Below are 23,390 nucleotides of genomic sequence, written 5' to 3'. Positions count from 1 at the left end.
CACCCCAACCCCAGAATTTTGGATAATAGGCATGATGCAGCAGTTTAGGGCTGACATCGTGCTAACTGTATAGACTCAAAGTGTAGCATACTAAAGCACTAAAACATGTGTCAAATGTTTTCAAACTTGTCTATAATTGTTCTGACACAATAATCAAAAAACCTTGATCATGGAAATTTTACTTTGAAAGGCAAAAAACTATTTTTTATCTTAAATGTGCTTTAATCTTATTCCTTGTGTCTCCCTTCTTAACAGGATGAGTCAAATGGATGGCTCTTCTTAAATATGTGGTCACATTTTCAATTTCTTCCACAGTCTTCTAGAAACAAGGGGTGGCACAACTTCCCCACCGGCACAACTTAGGCCACTCTCCCCTACATACAACAAAACAAAATTAAATAGTTTCTAAATAAAAAAAATTTACATGAGAGCTGAATTCTTCGCTCAAATGATTTGGTTTTCATGCTTTACTCGCACTAAACTACATATCAACCTATTTGTAGTTTCCGATCACTTTCGACAACAGCTGGATGGCAGCTCTTTGTTTTTTTCAGCTCTCTGCAGTCTCCCGGTCAGAAGAAAAGATCACCTGACTGCCTGCTGAACAAATCTCATTCGCAGCGCTGCTCGCTCGCCTACAACAACAAAGTGGCTCAGACGTCCCCTGGTCCTGCTTCCACCGCTGATATAGCAAGGGAGAATCCACATGAAGGCCCCCCCTTGTGTCCTCAACAGCCACTGTTACGACGCATGTAGGCATGGCCCCTGACCGGGTAGACCATCTCCATGAAGGTGAGGGGTCCCACCGTGATCTGGCTGGGGCCCTGCGACTTGAAGCCGGACTTCTGGTAGAAGGGAACCAGGAAGTCTTCGCACATGAGCACGGCGCGGCGGACCAAGGGCAGGCAGCGGAGGTACTGCAGGTAGCGCCACATCAGGATGGAGCCTTTGCCCTGCTGGCGGAAGGTCCGGTGGACAGCCAGAACGTGGATGTGGACGGTGGTCCCGTGGGGCTTGTGGAGAGTCAGGGCGTCCTGGAATAACAAAGAGATGGGGAAGAGTTGTGTGAGAACACATGATTAACATGTGTTAATAAACCACTTAGGGCCCAAACCCAAATCCTTCTAACTATGTAAGTGAGGGAATTAGACACCTAATAGTAAGCATCTGAAACGAGTTGGGCATTTTTGTCAATCCAAATGAAAGATATTGACTTGTTATTTAAGTTCAATGGAGTTTACAGAAAAAAAATAAACGCCCACACAGTCCCTTGAAACTTGTGAGTAAAAAAGCTGTTTGTCAAATAAGCTTAAGAACATTTATGAACATAACATTTCAATCAGATTTTTGTAAAAAGAAAAAAAAATACAGAGCCTTTAAAGGTAACATATTAGGCTCCTTTTCAGGTTCATTATTGTAATTTGTGTTTCTACTACAGACATTTTTCATGGTGTAGTGTCCAAAAAAACTTTAGATTTCTTAGTGCCTTGACTGAATCACCTCTTTTCAGCCTTTTTTAAATGCTCTGTTTGAGAGCCTGTCTCTTTAAGCCCCGCCTTACAAAAAGCCATGTCTTCTTCGATTGGCCCTGAATCTAATTGTTGGTTTGAATCTAACTGTCGGTCAGATTCAGGTGTGTCTGGGCCTGGGAGTGTGCTTATCACAGGAGAAGCCGAAGGTGGAGCTAAGTTATGTTTGTGATGGGGGTGGGGGTGTGTTGGCGTCTCCCCTTATGACATCATAAAGGGAGAGAAATCTGACTGGGGTTTTTGAACACAGGTTTTCAGCAAGGAGAAGGTGGAGAAAGAGAAAAAGGGTTGTTTTTTTTCTCATACTTTGGGAGCCTCTAGTCACACCAGGGACCCACATTAATGTTAGAAAACCATGAAACAGTGCATTTTGCATTATAGGTGACCTCTAAATCTTATCTAAGATTTCCTCTGGTAATCTGTTTTGAACAGTGTTGTTCCTCTGCCAAGTCAGCCTGAGGTACAACACTGTCCAGGTGTCGTCCGGCTCGTCAGTCTTACCGTGTTAAGCCTCTCCTGGTCCCACAGTGAGCCGATGACGAAAGCCACCAGACGTCCTTCCTCGAACCAGCCAAGAGAAAGCTCAGGGCACAGGGTGAGGAAGTGACGCACCTCATCCAGGTGAAGAGGACACTCACCAGACACAGAGATGAAGGCTGTGTGAAGGAGGAGGACAGACACAGGAGTCAAGACCAAATATAGGCTTACATTACGACACCTGGATGACAGGGAAGTGAGGGTATAATTAAAGGTTTTCCTCTCTGGTCACAAGTAGGGTAATGTATATGGAAATGTGATAAAAGACTATATACTGGATCACAACCAGGGATTTTAACAAATTTGAAGGCACCTGAACTCATATCCATGTATTAAGGAAAGAGTCTAACGTCAATTTGATATTTTCTCTAAGGCATTATTTCAATTAAAATGTGAATTAAAGGTTCATTATATTACTTTGGGAGTATCAGAGAAGTGACAATTGTTTAAGGTTTATTCATATAACTGAATAAACAAACTTTCCCCAAAGGGTAAATTGGATCCCTGGGACACTGTTTGAAGTTAGAAGGCTACCTTAAAATGTACTTTTTGACTGTTGGTGTTTTCAGCAGCAGAACCAAACAGTTTTCTTTACATACATATTCTAGTCTTACGTTTGGTTCCTGAAAATAATTTTGTTTAGATGTAGGCTATAATGTTAGAATTTTTCAATACTAAGAATTACACGTAGAGTTAATGTGTTTTGCAGGCTCTGCGAATGTAAACAAATCCCCCTTCCCTGGACCTGCATAGTGCACCTGACCTATAAAGAATGAACAGCCTAAATGAAACGTTCCTGTGTGCGTAACTGTGCTGGGAGGTACTGCTAAAAACAGCCGTACAAAGGGATATAATATAGTATGAACTTTAAAGAAGTACAGAGACTCTGCATTTACCTTCTCTCTCAATCTCGAAGACACTGATGGCATCCTCCGGGCTGAGGGAGCGGAACTCACTGGCCGGCAGCGTGTGGCGGCGACCCTGTGACACCGGACTGCGCATGTGGAGCGGTTTCATGAACGGGACAGCGCTAACCAACGACATGGTCTTTTTCCTGCAAAAAAAGTATTAAAGTACAGCAAAGAATACTGTGCTGAGACGTTACTGTCTGGCTTTCGGTTGCCGTATCCTTTAACACGAGTGGCTCCGTCAAAAAGTCTGATCCGTGCGTAACAGGGATGTGCGTAAAGACTGAGTCGAGAGCTGCGCGCCTTCGGTATTTATACTCCTGGTGCGCAAGGTTATAATCCTGAGAGAGCTGGATGACCAGCCTCCCCGTGAGCAATACACATATTTAGTTGGGGTCAGGAGGGTTACTCGTGTGTTGAGAATTATCCTCGTCATGCCACCTTCAGCTTCAGCTGATTTGGATTTTATCATGTGTTGTATTTCTCACACCAACGTATTACCGACGAATTATGAGTAATTTCAGGTATTGAATATAATGACTCACCTGGGTTACAGGTGTAGAGTGGGCTGATTGATTGTCGTGCAGACAGATTCAACAGGAGCTATACTGATATGTTAGCAATAGGCCTATATGTTAACCATTAATGTCAGTGTAAATTAATGCTGTCACACTGAGCAGATTAAATTATCACGATCTTTCCACGCTTTATTTTCCATATCTGTAAGTGGATTACAAGATGTGTATTTGTGTGGTTTGTTTGTCATCTCTTCAGTGTTAAATAAGCTATGTTAAGAATTTCAATAATCCATGGGTCTATGGACAGTTGTTGTCCTCAGTGACCAAACTCAACAAAACTTTCCCCCAACATGTTACCCTCACTTTGAAATCATAAACGTTGGCAGCAGAACTCAATAATTTAATGCATTTTTCACACGTCATTTTTTTGTAATTAATTTATCAACACAAACAACAGCAGGTGAACTATTTGGTGAACTATTGGGAAGGGTCACAAGGCTGGAAATAATCTCCATCTGCAGATAAACACTGAGCTTAAGTTGTGTTTTTCCTTGTGAATTATTTCATAGTTTTAAACATGAAAAGGTTTCAAATATTCTTGAGAATAAGGTTTGTTTCGGGACACCCAATAATTTGCCCTCAAAATGTGTGTGTGCAAAGGCTATACAATGTGTTTGGTTGGTGTTTGGATCTAGGTAATCATTAACAATGAACTGACAAAAACCACAAGCTCAAATGTAAGAAATGTTTTCCAAACACAAACTAAAAGAATTAGGTGTGTATTTCTTGTTTAGTTTGGATGTCTTTAGTCATGAATTTAAGCAAGGATGTCCAATATCACCTTTTTGGCTTTTGCTTGTAAACTGATTTTGACTGACTGTTAACATAAACAGTCAAAGCAATCAAAATAATGATAGAAAAATTAAATTACAGTGTGTCGACACCTTTTTATATGGGCTGAAATGATATTTAAGATAACTGCAACAGTGTCTTCTCTCAGCATCGCTTACATCGAACAACTGATTGAGATGACATTCCCAAATATTCAGGAAATGTAATCTTCAAGCAACACGATAAATGCAGCTTTACTGTGCAAATACACATCATTCCAATATGTAGCAAAAAAAGAACACTCGAAAATATGATAATATACTATCACATTTAATACACATTATACAATATAACAATAAACACAACACAATATTTGCAATGGTAGAAAATATTAAATAATGAGTAGCCTAAACCGACGTCAATGGAAATGAGTGTCACCCCCTCAATGATCTATTGAGTAAGCTAAATAAAGGTTGAATGAATTAAAAATTTAACTATTCAAAATTGCTCGTGGGACTTAGATTACAACTTTGTCGTAAATTGTAATGATTAATGAAACATTAATGTACGTATATTTAGGCTACTGTTTGTGGTTAATTTTATTGAATATTATATATATATATATATATATATATATATATATATATATATATATATATATATATATATATAGTAGATACATAAATAAACGATGAATATTCGATGAAAACTTACTTTGTGAATGTGAGATGTAGGCTATCCAATACAAGTTAAATACATATATTATACATATTATACAGTTAAATACAGTACAGAGTTTATTTCACATATATCTATAATTTGGTTCATCATTATTACAACAGAATACAGTTTAATTGAACATGATTTCCTGTTTATTTTTGTACCAAACCAACTTGAACAAAGTTTGTTGAGGCCACACTGCCGCCGCGCGGTGAGAGAGGGTACTTCGTGATGCGTGATGACGTTCTCACGCAGCTCTCCTTTGCGACGTAAACACGTGTGCTCTGCTGCTTCCAGGTTACGTTTTTTTTTTTCATCCCACCGTCATCCCATCCTCGCTCTCTAGCATCACTCCCTGACAACAGCAGCGATGGCGGAGCCCGTAGCATCGGAGGCGGCGGCCACAGCAGAAGAGGCAGCATCCCTGACACCCGGCACACTCTCTCCGGCGGCCAGCCCGGGCTCGGAGCCTCCCTCCATGGCTCTGTCTCCCACGGGGGACGGCTCTCAGCGGCTGCTCTTCTCCCACGACCTGGTCTCTCAGCGGTATCGCGGCTCAGAGCGGTTTGGCCTGGTACGGATGATCCATGGCGAGGAGGAATTTAACTCAGACTCGGACCTTGACGATGGCGAAGGGAGAGGCGGCGGCGGCGGTGGTGGAGGCGGAGGGGGAGGAGGACGACTCCCGGGAGGCTCGGACTCTGAGACACAGGACTCCCCGAGTCTGCCTCTCGGTAGGGGATTTGTCCGCGTCCAGTGGTTCCCCGAAGGAGGAAAGCAGGACATCAGGGAGACAAAGGTACCACACACACCGGCTAATGTGTCAACTGTTTACTCTTACACTGTGTTACTCAGCGGGAGCTTGTCTTCGCACTGCCTGTCTTCCCGTAGATGAGTCGACTAGCCAGTCAGGGACGTGGTTCACCTAATCCATCTGCCCTGAAACACCTAACCTAGCATTCAAATACACATGCTAGCTAGCAGCGTAGCTCACAGCCTCATGTCACTCAGCTGGTGCTGGCAGGCTAATCACGGTCCAGGCAGCCGTTGATGGCTCGAATAGGGAGCACCTATCTGCCAATATGTGTAACGAGGGACTTTGGCAGGTGCAGGGCAGGGCCCCGCTAGGAAGGAACCTCACACCTATTGAATGGCTCATCCTTGACTCTGTGTTGTTGTCCCCAAGCTGGGTGTGACTTGGCCTGGGACCAAGCATTGTCGAACACTTAATATGATGAAACGACCATTATAATTTTACATCCTATTTCAAACCAGCCGGAGCTGTCGGTTCTTTCAGAGACAGTGCTGAACACAAAGCTCTCGAACCAGATCCATTGTAGGCTAACATTTGTGACATGTTCACCTTAAATAAGTTTTATCCATATTAGGGCTAAAATAATGGTGGATTAAATGAATTCTTCACCCATACGGAACCGGCGTTCTATCATTATAAAATCGCTATTAAATTATATATTATGAATGAGGTTTTTCTTTCCTCAGTCTTCCCTTGGCCCAGCTGTCCTGTTAATCCAAACCCTACATTTTTACTAGTGTGATGTCACACTAGTAAAAATGTAAGGTTAGACAGTGAGACCATAAAAGACTCTTTCTGCCTTTTCTCAGGCTAGGATGAACCGATCTCAAAAATGTTTGCACATTTATACTACATAGGATCTCAGCGTTCAATACACCTTCATATTCCCACTGGTGAAGTAGGTCTTTATTTGATTGTTTGGCTCAGCACAAAAATATTGGCGTTATTATTTGGAATCAAATTTAAATCTAAAATGACAAACATTTGCTTGTATAACACTTAATTTTGAATATGTTTGGGTTTTGGGCTGTTGGTCCGACAAAACAAGACAATGGAAGAGGGCAGATTTCATTCGATCATCAGTCCCCTAACCCACATAATTTCTTCACCCTATCCCAATTTTGTGTCTATAATATTGTCTTGTGCAAAACTTTTTATCGTCATTATTGATCAATCAGACATTTATTCTCTTGAATCAGAAGCAGATTTCACATTTGTGAAGCTGGGACCAGAGGATTTACATGTTAAGGGTTTTTACCAGAATTTGGGGGATGCGGTAGTCAACCTGTTTGTTGGATTAGACCTCGGGGTATAGCACCTCATTTTGATGAAAAGAGGGTCACAGGTTTTAATTGAGGACTTGTCTGGAAAAAGCTCACACAAGCCTTTATAAGAGACCCTGGATGGGACCAGAGGGAGCCTGTATTTCAGGGCCTGCTGCTGCCTTGCTTTGTGTCTTTGGGTTAAATGAGTAAAGTTCTGGTCTGAGTGTCATTCAACCTCTGTCACAACAATGGCTCAGGTTAACAATGACACTGATGTTTACACAGGTTGACTGTTAATGCTGGGTCATTACTGGTCAGTGTCCCCTAACAATCTAGTGTGTGCTAGTGTGCACATGGGTGCGGTTCATTCTGTAGTATTCTTGTTTTTGTTTTTTGCAGTTCTTGTGTATGGTTGTGTGTGTATACAACAACATTTTTCTTGTTGCAATGCTTCACATGCCCCCTCTCAACATGCTCTCTCTGTCTGCGTTGCATGTATCCTGAGCGCATCAATAATTCACAATCACTTCCTGCAGTATGCAAAGTTGCAGATCTTTGCGATGATATTTTCCAAAAAATGTTGACTTGTATTTATTCTGCTGGCATCACTTCCATTCAAATGTTTTCTCTCAGGTACGATCAGTTGATTTAAAAATGGATGCTTGAAATGCGCCACACTTGGCAGGGTTTTTCAATGAGGCTAATAAAACCAGTATACACAACAACACTGGGATTTCAATCGGTGCTTAAAGATATATTCTCTATAGTCTCTCTATATATATTCTTATTTTTGTGTGTGCTTTTATAATGCACAGTTAGAGCCAATCAGAGTTTCAAATTGCTCCTTTGCTGTTAACATTGTCACAATTGAAATGTTTACAATTATTTCAAATTCTGATTAAAAGGAGGTGTGTAAAACTGAGAACTGGCATTATAATGAATTATGAATATGAAAAGCTGAATTGAAATATGTGACCAACTCTGGCTAACAAGAAAGTTTATATAAGTCCACACAGACTGATTCAAAACATGATCATCAGTGCATTCCAGCTATATCAAAGTACATGGTCTGTGGAAGAAGGGGAGACGAGGACACAAAAGACTGTTCCTAATACTTTGATGATATAAAAATATGTTGCCAAACATTTGTGAAGTAATAATATCTGATGACGCTGTTCAGGTACACTAAATGAAAAACTTAATTATTTCCTGTGTAAGCAAAGGAGATTATGATTTGGCAAACAGAGAGCATAATTATTTGAGTTATAAATCCCTAACCTATTTTTCAGTATACACTTAGCTTACCATTGTAATTGTCCATTCCGTTTGTAACAGTGGGTGAGGGCAGACACATATTAAAAGTACAAGACACACCTGTAACACAATACAGTAAAACAGCATCACAATCTGCTGTCTTGAATCTATTTACTCTCGGGCTAGTATTTACTCTCGGAGTAGCTCATATGAACTTTTGGGCTCGATTGTATTAACTCACTGAATAACTTGTATTGACTTTTCAAGCTCGTATTAGCAACGTTGCGACCATAAAGGCATTGAACGAGCATACAGAGATATTCCCCTTTTCTTTTTCACATCATAGTGGGTATATGTAAAAAGTTTTGAGTATAGATAAACATCAGATGATTGGTGCAGGGGTATTGTAGTCTAACATGACAATTAACCTTTTTAAGGTGTTGGTGGTTATGTGCTCTATGCTTCTGTGTAGGTAGGTAGTGAGAAGGTAATTAACATGCAGCCTGTGTAGTGAAGGATTATCCATCTATTCTTCTGTGCATCGCAGGACTCTGGTAACCATGGCATCCGATTAGCTTTATTCTTCCCCTCTGGTGAATTTGATGCATAAGGTTCATTTTTATGTTCAATTTCATTAAGTGAGATAATTTTTCTGAAGGAGATGATCATGTTATCAACTTAAACTGTGTTCGGTATACAAAACTAATGTGAACAAATTGCCCTGTTACTTTCTGCGGATATCAACAAAGAAGAATTGTGACTTCGACACTAGTCAAACACTCAGAGCCCTGTGTTGCTGCAGCACAACCTTGAATTTTTCACCCAAGGATGTGCATTGCAGCAGGTTGATGGCAGGTTGGTGCACCGAGGGTAACAGCAGGGCAGGGCGCCTCTGAGATGTCCCTAAATGTATTCAGAGTTCAGTTACTCAAACTCTCATCAATGCACTGCTCTGGTAGGCATGGCATGGTGATGCATCAAGTACCTTTTGTGTTCTGAGAAGTTGGCTGTCAGGGCAAGAAGGGTTGAGGTGAGCCTTTAAACCCTTACCAAGAGCTCCTCCTTTTGAAGCAGCTGCAGCGTTATGTCTGTGAGGTTGGAGTTAGGTGAAGCAGGAGGAGGCTTGACATGGAGGGTGAAGCTAGACTGACAGTTGCTGCTGACGGTACTGCAGGAAGAGAAATGGGGAAAAGAGAGGGGCAAAGAACTGGAAATGATGTTGGGGAAGCAACTTGAAAAGCAAGAATAATACCAATCTAAAAAGTCACCTGGACCTAAAAAAAAACTAAGGACGAATTATTATAGAATTGAGTTAAAAAGCCCTGACTGTAACGGAAGAATTGAGACAGGCGAAAAGTTTGGTACCAGATGGCTGTTATGGTAATGTGCCGGCTTTTAGACCTTGAAATAGCTGGGTCGCAATTTAAATTCTTCTGACGTCCTGTTTTAGGATGAGATCCTTGACTTGCTGCAACTAACAAGGTAGCAACTAGCAACATTATATTGCACTCATAGCGCACACTGCAGTTTGCTGAATACTGTCAGCACCACCACCACATTGCTGTGATTTGTGTTTAATACAGTCAATTTTGCTGCAAACAGGTCTGTGTCCACCACTGTCATATTTGGGGAAAACATTGGCATTTTTAGTCAATCAGTTGCAACGGACATTGGAAGTCGATGACAGTAAAAGCTGGGTATAAAATGATACTATATAAGGTGTGGGGGTTTATTGCTTTGGGCTTTTTGCCTTTTTATTGTTGTGATGGGTCTTTGTTTGAAACACCACCTGCTCAGCTACTCAGATGGTAAAAGCACCCACAGCCAGTCAGTCACTTATAGGCCTTTCACACCAAAATGAACCAAGAGTCAGTTCCAGGCTGGTGTTGGGGTCAGTTCAAAACTGGTTACAGCCTTATCCCAGTTATGAACCGGTTGGTTTCACATCGACCGGAGACAGCCATGGAGCCGGCAAGAGAGCAACGTCATGACGTCACTGTAAACGTGTGTGTACGTCGCCCGACGCCGCTGCTCTTGTGGCTAACGCTAAAGCTACCGCTAGCTTTAAGCACAACAACAGCGGCGAATACGTCTTATTTTTACACGTGTTAGCTCTCGCTTTGCTTTCTTAACCAAACAGGACCCATACAGCGTATTCTCGCCGGTCAATTTGATCGATACGTTCGGTAATTATGTTATGTTTACGTCTCGTAGTAGCGGTGTTTTTAAACATGGCGGGCATGAGGTTTTAGTTGGTCTGGTTGGTCAGGATAATCCCTCCCCCGGCCGCTGGCGCAAGCAGTTCACTTCAAACCCTGCTCAATCCTGGGGTATGAGTTGAACCGGTTTTTACGGCCCGGAGCAGGCTTTCTGGCGGTGTGAAACCAAAACACTGGCTCTAACTCCGAACTAGCCCAGAACTAGCTCCGATTTTGCGGCGGTGTGAAAGGCCATTTAGGGAAGCTCACTGGAACAGAAAGAAGTGCTTAATGTATGATACAAGGGGTGCTAGGGGGCGCCCTTAGCTCAGTTGGTAGGGAGTCCCCCCCCATGGGCCTCGGCCAGCAGCGGACCCGGGTTCGATTCCAGCCCGTGGTCGTTCTCTGCATGTCACTCCCCTCTCTGCCCCATTTCAACTGTGTCTCTACACTATCAATAAAAGCATAAAAATGGCAAAAAAAAAAGATACAAGGGGTGCTTGATGCAGTGACCGCAGTGTGACTCCCATCTGTCAGCCTGGCCCTGCCCCCCTGCCCTTATCCACCCAACTGCAGTGGTCTATTCCCCCACTGACCCACAGGACTGGAAACATCTCTGTCCCTAAAGGGTTGACTGCTGAATTAGGTTCAAGTCACTTCACCGCTGCACTCCCATCCATCCTCTGTTAAGGGTGCCAGAAATTGTGTTCATTACTATCTAGTTCTTGGCTTTCCAGAAGCATTTCAAGCACTTTAGAAGAGATCATCTGACTACTTGCTTCTGAAAGGCTTTTAAGATACAAGGCCAGATACAAGTGTCTGCGTGGCTGCTGTTCATTCAGACGGATAGTATCTGAATGAATGAGTAATGGAGAGAAGTTTGTTTGTTACTGCCTTTTTAAATCGTGTTATGTTTTACATTTGATCACATTGTCTAGATTGAATAGTGTGTAAATGTGGCCTCGCAATAAAAATACAGTTACAGTACACATTCAAGTAGAAAAATATCCAGAACAAATAGTGCTAAAAAAATGCTCTGTCATAACAACACAGTGCAGGCGTGATAGTCAAAGAATGAGAGTATAATTCAGCATAAGGCATTAGCACATCTATGTGGTCAGGGTTGGCTTGCATCCGGGGTGGTCCATATGACAATATTTACCATGAAAAAGGATTCATTATGCACAGATAATTTGTTGCATACTTTTTACTCATTGTTTACCCTTTTAATATATTGTAGACATATGAGCAGGATATATTTTATTATAATATGGTTGTATATTGTATAATCAATTAAATTAAGTATTTTGATTTGAAAGGTTTGGTAATTAATCTGGTTAGCAGAAAAAAATCCATTATTTTAATTGATTTCTACAAAAGATTATTATACAACAAAACAACTCCTTTATCACTGTCACTAAAATGCACACATAAAGTTGCATTAACTTTCAGACATTGTCAATTTTATACGCCCTTTATCAATGGATTAATCAGCAACTGATAAATCATAACTATACTGCTGTTTACTATTGATTGCTTCAGCTTAAGTCGTGATCCATTTTTATTTGTGCACATTGATTGAAATAAAACAAAGCTGCATTTAACATGTTGATTAAGGTGCCCCAAACTTTTAATTGTATGCTCCCCGTATCGAACAATGATTGAGAAAAATCACTCAAGTTATTCGGTGACCTTGTTGAACCTTTTTTTTTCAACTTTAAAACCCTTTATATTTCTCATGGTGCCATTGTTTAATCTCCTCTTTTCAGCCTCTCTCTGAAACGCTCTGTAATAGAGCCTGTCTCTTAAGCCCCACCTTCAAAAAAGCCCACTCTGCTATAATTGGCCCCCGAATCTAGGAGTCGGTTTGAATCTAACTGGCACTTAGATTCAGGGGCTTGCTTATCACAGGTTGTGGTAGTGCTTAGCTTGGTAATGGGGTCTGGCTTCTCCCATTGTGACATCATATGGGGAAGAAATCTGAATAGGTTGTTTGAACACTTGTTTTCAGAAATGCGGAGGAAAAGAGTGAGGGTAGTTTCCTTTATCTCAAATTTTGGGAGTCTCAAGTCACACCGGGGACCAATTTTTTTATGTTGAAAAAACATGAACAATTGCATTTAATTTGCATAATAGGAGACATTAACATCCTTAATAATGTATTTGTCCTTTCAGAATAACAAAAAGGGCCCTCATCATTAATTTCCCCTCTTCCTTCTCTTTCACTGCACTCCACTATACGCTCCACCTTCCATGCCATATTCCTCCATCACCCCTGTTTTCTCCTCAAACCATTTTGTATTTCAATTACTGTTTCCTCCTTACCCTCCCCCACTTTTTCATCCCTCCCTCATCCTGACCCCCCAACACACACACACACACACACACGCACGCACGCACGCACGCACGCACGCACACACCCCTCCGTCCTCTCCTCCCACAGTCTGTCCCAGTAGACCAGTGTTGGAGAATGACGTTGTTGTAATAATGTGTGGTGATGTGGACTGAATGCTCATACAGGCTCCTGCCCTGAGATAATGGATCCCATTTGATCCTCTCTCTTTTCCTATCTGCGTAGACCACTTATACAGACAGTGAGGAATAGACAGACTCTGAGGTGACTTGCCTAGCTGTTGCTGGAGCCTGCATCCATCCCACCAGCCCTCTTTCCTCTCGTCTCCTCATTCTCCCTTTTTTCCCTCCGCAGTATCAGCCCTGCCCAGTGGGGAGACTCGGCTCTCTCTCTTTCTCTCCACACACCCTACTTCCTCCCACCCTTTTTTTTCTATCTCACTATCTACCGTGTTTGCTATGCTCTCGTCTATTTCTGGATTTCTCGGTTCCTTTCTCTTTCTGTCTCTCTCCTGGGAATCCAGTCTCCTGCTCTGCCACTTGTTGGGCTAGCTGCCGTCGCCGTGGTGCCTCGTTTGCTGCTCACAGGGCCGACGGACTGGGGGGAAAAGTGATACAGTCGTGGGGGGGCCCAAGGCAGAGGGGGGCCCATTATTTTAATTTTTTTAACAAGCTAAATGTGGGGCCCCGATCTTCGAAGGCCCTGAACAATGCCATTCCAAAAAAAGAGGCATGTGTGCGGGAGAGTAAGCAGGAGCAAGCCAACATTGAATTGAACTGGTGGCGAAAATAAACGCAGCGATGTTTCTATGGGGATATATAGCTGTACAAAAATAAGTGCTGGCAAAGCTAGGACAGTTTAAGACTCCACATCACTGTGGCAACACAACCTATCTATCAGCTCAGACAGCGCAAAGAAAAGTCTGATGAATACATTAGAGTGATGGCCCCTGCAAGTTTCAGTAAGTTTAAAGAAGTGCCACACTGTTACTGTCTTTGAAATGCATTTAGACATTTTAAGGGGAAAACACATTGTATTTATTATTTCAACTATTGAGTTATTTGTAGAACAGCATGCTAGTGTAGGCCAACAAGATTTATTTTCTGAATTTTCAATGCTGCTTTATTTTTATGTTTTAAATTGGGAAAGACATGTTCCAAAACGACCTGTATTTAAAAATAAATCAAGCAAGTAGGCTAATAATAACCATTAATGAATTATAGGCTATCGCATCATAGTGGGCCTATTGTCCACAATAATCACAGCCCCCCATCCATAAAGGAACTTTAAAAAGTTGAATTTGCACTTGATGTGCCTACACAAGTGTATGGTCTATTATTTGTATTTAGTGTGTCTGCATAGTATTGCACCAAAACAGTAGAAGTTTTCTTTAATTGTGTTTTGTACTGTCTGTAAAATTATACCTGCACATAGCAAACAAAATTGCACAACTGTATTCAAATAAACAGTTGTTTATTTCTATAGTGCGCATTGGCATCTTTGAGCAAAATACCCCCAAAATGTTCGCGCCTCCTGTGACCCTGGCCAGTGACCACCTTGACTAAGACATATTATGGGGGAAACACCGGTAAAAGTAATGATTTGGTCATTCATCAGATGAAATATTGTGGAGTTGTCTGACTCAGAGAGCCATGTGTATTGTAAGACCGCTTTTTAGGGGGCCCATCAGGACTTTTTGTATAGGGGCCCAGAATTTGGTGCTACGCCCCTGGCTGCTCATGTTTGTTTTACTCCCCATCGTCACACCCTGTCTACCTCACCCTCCTCTTTTTTTTTATCTTCTCCATTCGTTTCCCCTCGACTTTTTCAATTTATTTCTTCGTCTCCGGGATTGATTCTTGGGTATGCTTGGTCCCATCCTCCATCTCCTACTGCCTGTCTCCATCTCATATTCTGTGCGTCCTTGTCACTTTTACACTTGTCATTTCATATTTCGCTTGTTTACGCTCTTTTCCTTTTCGTCCTAATGTGCAGTTGTGTCTTTTAGCCTTCTGTGCCTTCCTCCCCTTTCTATATTATAATTTTTCTCCAGCAAGACAAAACATCTGTTGTTAATTTTTTCTTTTCTTTTATCCTTAGTCATAAGGCGGGTCTCCATTTTTGCTAAGCCTTAGTCATGTGTGATGACCTCATGCAGTTCATGTAGTTTAGAAAGTGCAGCATCAGGGCCAGATTTGTTGAACAGAGGGCTAATGTGACCATACCTTAACACCAGTTACAGTGCCATTAGTCTATAGTTTGCGTACCTCATGCCCCTTCCAGTATAGCTCCCATTTTCTTCAACGTGACCAGAGGTCTACCTATGTGGGTTTGAAGGGCCTTTACAAGGCAGCATGACAGTACTCTTCTGCACAAAAGTGAAACTACACATCTGTTTACATTAGAAATTAAAGCATTAGAAATAGTACCTATTTTTTTTTCATAAAAACTATACAAACTGAATATGGAAAAATATGCAAAATGGTAGAATATGAGAGAAATACATAATTGGTATCTAGTAGGGGTGGGAATCTCTTGGCACCTCACGATTCGATTCAGAGGTCAACGATTCGATTCAAAATCGATTCTCGATGCAATTTTATTTAACGTACATACCTATGTGTGTTTTTCAAAAATATATTTATATACACATCTGAGTTTGCTACTCAGTTTGCTAATCACTTCCTACTTTTGTGATGATCATTAAATACAATCAACAGATGAATTACCTTCTCTAATATTGTATTAGAGAAAAAACTTTTCTTGTCACCAATATGACTTTCTATGACCAGTACAATAATCAATGCAGCTTGCATTTCAACACAGTATGGAAGTATGTAAAAACTAAACCGATTCAGTTTAATTTTCTTTATACTCTTGTGAATCATGTTTTTATAGGATTTCTATTCTATTATTTTCTATGTCAACACATTGTGCAAAAAGTATGGCTAGGAATTCAGCTCTCATACAAAAACGTAAACAGACATAAAGCCAGTGCAGGTCATATGGGTTTTCTGCTCTCTGCCCTTTTGATAGCCACTTTTAACAACTCACACTTGTGTGGTGTGCATGCGCAGTGGCGCTGGAAATACTAATATTAAATAATAGTAAAAAAAAAAAAATTATTAATCGATTATTAACTTTTATGAATCGATTCGGAATCGTTCGAGAGAGAATCGCGATTAATCGGAAAATCGATAATTTTTCCCACTCCTAGTATCTAGTAGGGGATGTGGCCTACAAAGGCTTGTTATCCCTACTCAATGACAAGTTCTGCTTTATAATTTGTTGTTTGTACAGATTTGTGTAAATGAGTTAGCTTTAGAGATGCCAGGTACTAAGTAGCTGTTTTTCCTTATTCTAGTCTTTATTCTTCTTAGCTAAACTAAGCTAAGCCAAGGCTTGCTCCAGGCTGGCTCCAGCCACATATACAGAGCTGGCTTTTACCTGAAAAATCACTTTTCTTGTGGCGCTTGTGGATATTTTTGAAGGAAGTCCACTTCTAGGCAGATGTTCAGTCACTCTTAAAGCTCTCCATTTGTAGATGATTTGCCTCACATTAAACCTATGGAGTTCAAACTTTTTTTAAATTAATTTATAGCAGTCCCCAGACAAATATTCAACATCACAACTCCATTCATGAGATCCTCTGAGATTTTCTTTCCCTTTTGGCATGTCTGATTTCTATGGGTTCGCTTTGGTGGGCCTAAACTGACCTGGTTTGATCTGTTTTATCTTGTGCCACCCAATTTCTTCCCTAAAGATCTCTCATTACATTGGTCCATGTCATCACTCTATTTGGCCCACCTGATTGTGTTAGCCTGCTCGATTTAAGCAATGAAGCTCAGGGTTCACAAACTTTTGCACACACAAAAGTTGGCATATCATTTGTTTTATTTGTTTTAACAATTGATTTCCGGAAAAGAACAATGTGGAATTGATATACAAACATCTGTTATTTCATATAAAAAATACTGGTATTGATAAAAATGTATTAATAACAGTTCAAGTCAATAAAATTCCAAAAGGCTCAAGGGGTTCGCATACTTTCAAGCAGCACTGTTATACTGTACGCTCATGTCTGTACTGCGACATATTTCATGGAGAAAGGTGAATTGTTTTTATTTCCCAAAAAATTCTAATGATGTGGCATAACCATGATTTGCCGGAGGCAGAGGAACTATGACAACTGCACCTCCATTATCATGGGTTGATAATGTTTTTATTTTTGGACAGGATGTGCGCCTACTTGTGTTTATATCACTTTGTCTTGCGCTGTGTGCATCAGATGGCTCAGTCTTTGAGTTTCATCACTGTAATGTCTGTCAGAGGGGAGGACAGGCGTGGCCCGGAGCTGCAGTCCTCTGCAGTGTTTCTTTCTCCCCCTCTTCCTCCTCCTCGCGCTGCACCTGCATAGTGACTCGTGTTAATTAGGCCGGGAAGTCAAAGCGAATATTGTTCTCCATCGATTCCTGTATTTAGCCTGGCCCCTTATCAGCCTGGATGGATACAGAGGCAGCCAAGGTTGTCTTCTATATCAGAGCCAGGTGCCACACACAAATACACACACACATCCATGGGCACGTCTTTTTCTTTTGTTGTCTGAGTCCATGTCCACAACCCCGCTTCCGCCTCCTCCCTCGTCACTACACAAGCCATAGCAACAGTCAGCTTTTTATTTGTCTAGTTTCCTGATAATTTTGCAGTACGTGTTTACATTAAGTCTCTCATCTCCGGGAAACACCTCCCTATAATGACTTAAATAACTGCGACAGCTTCATATCAGTATCAGTGAAAGCGCACTATCCTCCCTCCTCTTTTGTCTCTTCCTGGAGAATAAGCCCTCCCTCTGCAGGAGAATGCTGCTCTGTGGGATAATGTGGCACAATTTAGGAACAAATTGTTATTGATATGAAACAGTTGGTATCTAACATTAAATAAGAAATTAAAATTTTACTCATTGGGAGAGTTAAACCATCTCCAATCAGCCATTTCACAACAGCTGGTTGGGCATTAAATTCTTAGTGGTCATATTTGTATATTTGTAATGGGAGCAAAAGTACTGGTGTTGTTTTCAGTAGTCCAGGGCAGAGTAAGACCTAAGGCGTTGTATTACTGTATCTGCTCTATCTCTTTCTCATAGTGGGGATAAATGGTATTGATTTAAACAGTGTTTTTGAACGGGTGAGGAAATCAAGTTAGTACTGTAGCGCACTGCAGCATGATGCACTGCAAGAATATTAATATGTAAGAGCGGTTTATGTGTGTCTGTCTGTCCAAAAACATTGGTGTGTGTGTGCAGCAGAGACACGAGGATCAGACAGGCTGCTGTTTAATAGATTACAAGGGAACATGGCGACCCATTGATTGTACCACAATCTGTGTGCTCACTCTCTCTGTCTCACACACTCTTCCTCCAGAATTCAGTGGTGTAGAGTTACAGCAAGACAAAGTAGAAGCCAAGGGCCTAGGAGTGTTTGTGAATGTGCACTCAGTTGCCTTCACTTCGGTCCTCAGTAGGATGCTTGAACAGATCTTTGCACACAGCATCAACAGTACAGTCAAAAAAAGTTCAAAGGTTTGATAGGACTTAATGAGAAAATTCTGGTCCCCACAATGGCCAGGCCGAGCCTTCAGCATCCACCCAGCCCTTCAGCAGTTCTCTACTCTCCCGACCCTTGGAGCTCCTCTCTTTGATTACTATTAGTCAGAATCAGATGCATATTTATGTTCAATTTTCAAAAATCAATTTCAAGAGCTTTAAGAGTAGTCCCAACATTGCTCGACCCATCATCACAATGGCCACGATTAGGAGAATAAGTCCCAGGTGGTATTACCAGGAATACTCCTTCAGGTCAAGATTTAATATTTTGGTTGATATTTAAAAACAAAAGGAAAGGAAGTTGAATTGACCTTCCTCACAAACATAAGGACTGGACAGAAAAAGTTTATTATAAAAACTCTTTGTTCAGTTTGGCAACATTGTGTTCCGCTCCTATTTTCCCCAGTTTGGTGAACCCTACCGTCATTACTTAGCATGCAGCAGGCCTCCATGTGTTCATTTCTTCACTCTCTTTATTCCTAATTAAATTCTCACCCTCTACTTCCATCTGTCTCAGCCTGAACTCAGAGGTTCAGGCAAGTCACTCACTGCCAGCAGAGCAGCTTGTGCTGCTGCCGCTGGTAGTGTAGAGGCCGGTCCTCGTAGAGGCAGCTGTTCATGAGCAATTTCATGTTTGGAGTGTTTTTAACTATTGTTGACTTTCTGCTGCACATACAGTACCTGTGGTGGCTTAATTCAGATGAGAACATATTATTGAGCCACTTTGTTTAACAGCTGATTGGAATTATGTTTGGTGATGCATTGTCTGCCCTAAGTCAGTGACTTTTTGGGACAAGATTATCTGAGATGCAGTTTCAGTTAAGTGCAGGTGGTGGAGTTTTGTCCATGTGTCACTCACTCACTCACTCACTCACTCACTCACTCACTCACTCACTCACTCACTCACTCACTCACTCACTCACTCACTCACTCCAAAAAAATATATAAAGACATTGAGACACCCCGAGGACTTATCTCCACAACTGGACAGTCTGAACTTTTTGGACTATTCATTTTTCAGTAATCTTCTACGACCCATGTGTATCAACAGTGTAGATAATGAAGGCTAAAGTGCTGCAGAGACACTGAGGAATAACAAGCCACAGCTACTCGTTCTAATTAGTAAAGTGATTATATTTTAGTTTTGTTTTAAACGACAAATCGGGAGTTGAGAAAATATTTTACACTCCACTTCATTTTATCCAGTGGGTTCATAAAAGGCTTATAGCCCCGGCTCAATTCTGTGCCTGACTCATTGTAAGAGAAGCAACACTGGGGTGAGAAATTCTGCCCTGATCACTCAGTTTTAATTTCAAGTAGGTCAAGTAAAGTCGACATTTATTTTTTATTTATTTTTTACTCTAAGAAATATGTCTTTATTCAATGAATGATCCCAATAAAACAAATGCAGAAAAAAAAACTCAAAAGATGGAAAATCACTGGGTCTAGTCCTGTTCTGAGTCCCAGACTGTTCTGGTTCTGATTGTCCTTTGCTCTGACCCCAAGACACTAGCTGGCTCTAAGGATCCTGTGTTCTGACCCCCTGACTGTGTTTTTTATTTTTTATTTTATCAATATATTTATTGGTTTTTCCTTTTAAAGTTGACATATTTATGATGGGATTCAGCAAAGAGTACTGCTTCCTTCTCTTCAAGAGATAACACAGAGGGAAGCAGAGTTGAGGACCATGTGCTGATTTATGGGAGAGTAGTTGATGATTTGGAATAGTGCTGGTTTAGCAGATTTACTTCTGCGGATTAGTAATGTTAAAAAAACCTGAAACCACATATCTATATTTGAACTAGGCCCTGTCTACATGTCCCTTACTGTTCATACCTTGGCAGAAAACTGTAATTATTGATTTTTATTCATGTCAACCTAGTTCATTTTGACTTAATAGGTTCAAAATGCTGTGTTGACATAGAGATGCACAGATCCACTGCATTTCAGTTCCAAAACAATTCCCATATCTGGGTTTTGGATATCAGCTGGTACCGATACTGTTGGATAGATATCATAATTATTACACATTTGTTTTGTTGGTGGTTATGTGACAAGTTATAACAGTTTATGCAAAACAGCAATTCTAATTTAAAAGAGCAGGAATATATACAAAAATGCAAAAAGGTTCAAATGTACACACATTGCACATCGGTTGGAGTATTGCTATACCATTCGATTGTAAATATCTCCAAACTAAAGACATGTTGAGTTTGCCACCAAAAAAAAAATGTAAACTACAGTAGATCAATTGTTGAACAATAAGTGTTTTGGCTAAATACATTTCTTCATAACGTCATCCCAATGACTTCTGAATGAATGAATGAATTCTGATGTTTACCTGGGGATTATTGCGCAGTCGTAAAAAACCTGTCTCATAGTAACAAACCACAGTTCAGTTGTTCCCTCTCTGATTAGCCATTCAAACGCATGGATCCATAACTCAAAGCGGCCCTCCTGGCAGGCATGGTGACGCAGCAAAATCCACTGGAACAAGATTTCCCTACAGGGATGCTGAGCCTGAGCCAAGTTTAGCCCGGCCGCTCCTGTTCTCTGTGGTTCTTCATCAACGCTGTCGTAGCTCCAACTGTCCATCAAGCTGTCAGTTCTTCTATGCTTCTTACCCATAGCGTTTCACAGGTCCTATTTTTATTTCAATGTGTTGATTAATAATTGATGGCGAAAATATGCTCGCTGACTTTATCACAATACTGGATTCTCACAATGGAATCTCACACCGGCTGTCTCACTGAAAAGTGTCGATGTGTTTTGGACAGCAGAATAATGTGGTCCGCTCTCTGGGGGCGTTGCAGCTCTGCTGACTGTGCATGTTGCGGTCTTCACGGATGCACTTGGGGACGGGACAAGGACGTGACAAATCATATTAGTCATGTTGTCACAGTCTAAGCGCGGCTCTGATCAATGTGTGGTTGGTTCATTTAGAATGGTTCATCACAGGGTCATTGACGTGCAAAGTTGTGATAAGAAAATGGTTACGGACACTCTGTTGTCTCTCTTGGTGTGAGATGTCTTGAAGATGAGGTCATCCAGCCACCATCTTCTAAATGTTTTTCTTGCTCTTTCTTTTACAGCTGAAACTTGAAGATCGATCCATTGTCATCAGAGACATCGTGAGAAGAAACAATTCTAATGTAAGTGGAGTCTTCGATTGCGTCTTTTTCTTTATTTCTTCACCTCTCATTCTGTCTTGTTGCTTCTACCTTTTTTTTTCCAATCTTTTTTCAGTCTTCCTCCTTTACAGTCAGACAGAAAAATGGCTGCTAGTGGGTAGTTGCATCCTGATCTCCCTCTACCTACTTTTCCTAATGCAGTACGAGTAAACTGTTGGCTTTAAAACTGGAGTACCTGTCGAGCTGATTTAGTGTCTAACATAGCACAATAGCTCTACAAAAATAAATTAAAAAATCAAGTGTCGAAGTAACTTGTGTAGGCCTATATGACGCGTGGAAAAAAAAACAGAGCACCGCCAGCTGCATCGGAGGCTTTGCAAACAATGGAATCATCTGGAAACCTGGCCGAGCTGATTGACATTGCTCTGGAGAAACATTTTTCCAAAGCTGATGCCATCGCAAAGGAGAGATTTACCTGTCTCGAGCAACGCTTTGATGTGTTACAGACGGACATTCTATCACTCAAAGAAGAAACCGGTGCACTCCGAGCTGACCATGCAACTTTATTAAAACGCACAGAAAAGGTAGAACGCTCTACTTGTTCCCTTTCGAAATCTCTAACAACAGTTGAAGCAAAGCTAGCGGACCTTGAAGATCGAAGTAGAAGAAACAATATCTGTGTTCATGGACTTCCTGAGGGAACAGAGGGCCCAAATGCCACACAATATCTCAACACTCAGCTATCGGTGTGGTTTCCCACACTGAAAGACGCTCCACCGGAGATTATGCGAGCGCATCGCATTGGACCCCCGCGGGTGAATGCTACCGCTAAATCAAGAGTGCTTATTTTTGTGTGTCTGAAATATACGGATCGAGCCCTTATCCTTAAAGAAGCAAGAAACTCACCATTGAACATAGAAGGGATGGAGGTCCACTTTACCGCGGACTACAGCATGGCAACCAGAGTACGACGTAAATCCTGCTATGACTCCATGAATAAGGCTCGTGAGGCTGGTTTCCTCGCCTTCTTAATCTATCCGGCAACTATAAAGATTTCCAAAGGGCATGAGCACAACTTCTTTGATGACCCGGTAAAGTTGGAGGACTTTCTTAGAGAACAAGGTAAAGTTGGAGGTAAAGTTGGAGGACTTTCTTAGAGAACACGATCCGAATGAGTCCAATGATGAGTGTTGACGAGGACTAATGACAATTGATAGGTTTACTCCGTGAAGTATGACCCCCTTCTTCTTCTTTCTTTTTCTATTTTTTCTCCTTTCTGATAATATAACCGGGCTGCGGCAGTTACTGAGAACATTGTTTTGGTCATCAGTTTCTGGTCATGTGACCTCGATCATTGACGCTGTTGGCATGGTGATTTCAGTCACGTGACAATATGAACTTGCTGCATTCAAGAGCAGATATGCAGAATATTGGAATATGGTTTGAGAGGGGACTCGTTTTTTTTTTTTCTTTATTTATTTTATTTACATTTTGGAACTATGGTAGAGGGAGAGATATGTTCACAATGATCACAAACAATGGGTACCCAGAGAGAATGGGGCCTTTGGTGTGGGTTAATGTTTTTGTGGGATGTATTTGTTGGTTTATGTCACTTTTGTTTGGACCTAGGATTAGTTTAATGAATGGTTGTAGGGGTATAAACTCTGAGATGGATCAGTTAATAAATGAAAACATTATGGATAACATAAATGATTATGTAGAATGACTTC

The 23,390-nt window shown here is 41.2% G+C and overlaps 2 protein-coding genes across 2 annotated transcripts in view; one reads left to right on the top strand and one right to left on the bottom strand.

The window, feature by feature from the left end:
* Positions 1-728: 728 nt before the first annotated feature.
* On the bottom strand, positions 729-3,110 carry aanat1 (arylalkylamine N-acetyltransferase 1; the record flags this gene model as incomplete). The annotated part of the gene is made up of 3 exons (XM_080030240.1): positions 729-1,034; positions 2,031-2,185; positions 2,963-3,110. 3 exons carry the CDS (start codon positions 3,108-3,110, stop codon positions 729-731), a joined length of 609 nt encoding a protein of 202 aa, XP_079886366.1.
* Positions 3,111-5,376: 2,266 nt separating this feature from the next.
* Positions 5,377-23,390, top strand: part of ube2o (ubiquitin-conjugating enzyme E2O) — a 39,746-nt gene continuing 21,732 nt past the window's right edge. Inside the window, 2 exon segments of the mRNA XM_080029193.1 lie at positions 5,377-5,842; positions 21,622-21,681. Coding sequence (XP_079885319.1) covers positions 5,414-5,842; positions 21,622-21,681 — 489 coding nt within the window. The 5' untranslated portion in view covers positions 5,377-5,413.

The sequence above is a fragment of the Ammodytes marinus genome (genome assembly GCF_949987685.1).
Source record: "Ammodytes marinus genome assembly, chromosome: 6".
Classification (NCBI taxonomy): domain Eukaryota; kingdom Metazoa; phylum Chordata; class Actinopteri; order Uranoscopiformes; family Ammodytidae; genus Ammodytes; species Ammodytes marinus.
Note: the sequence above shows the minus strand (reverse complement) of the source record. Positions and strands in the feature narration are given on the sequence as shown.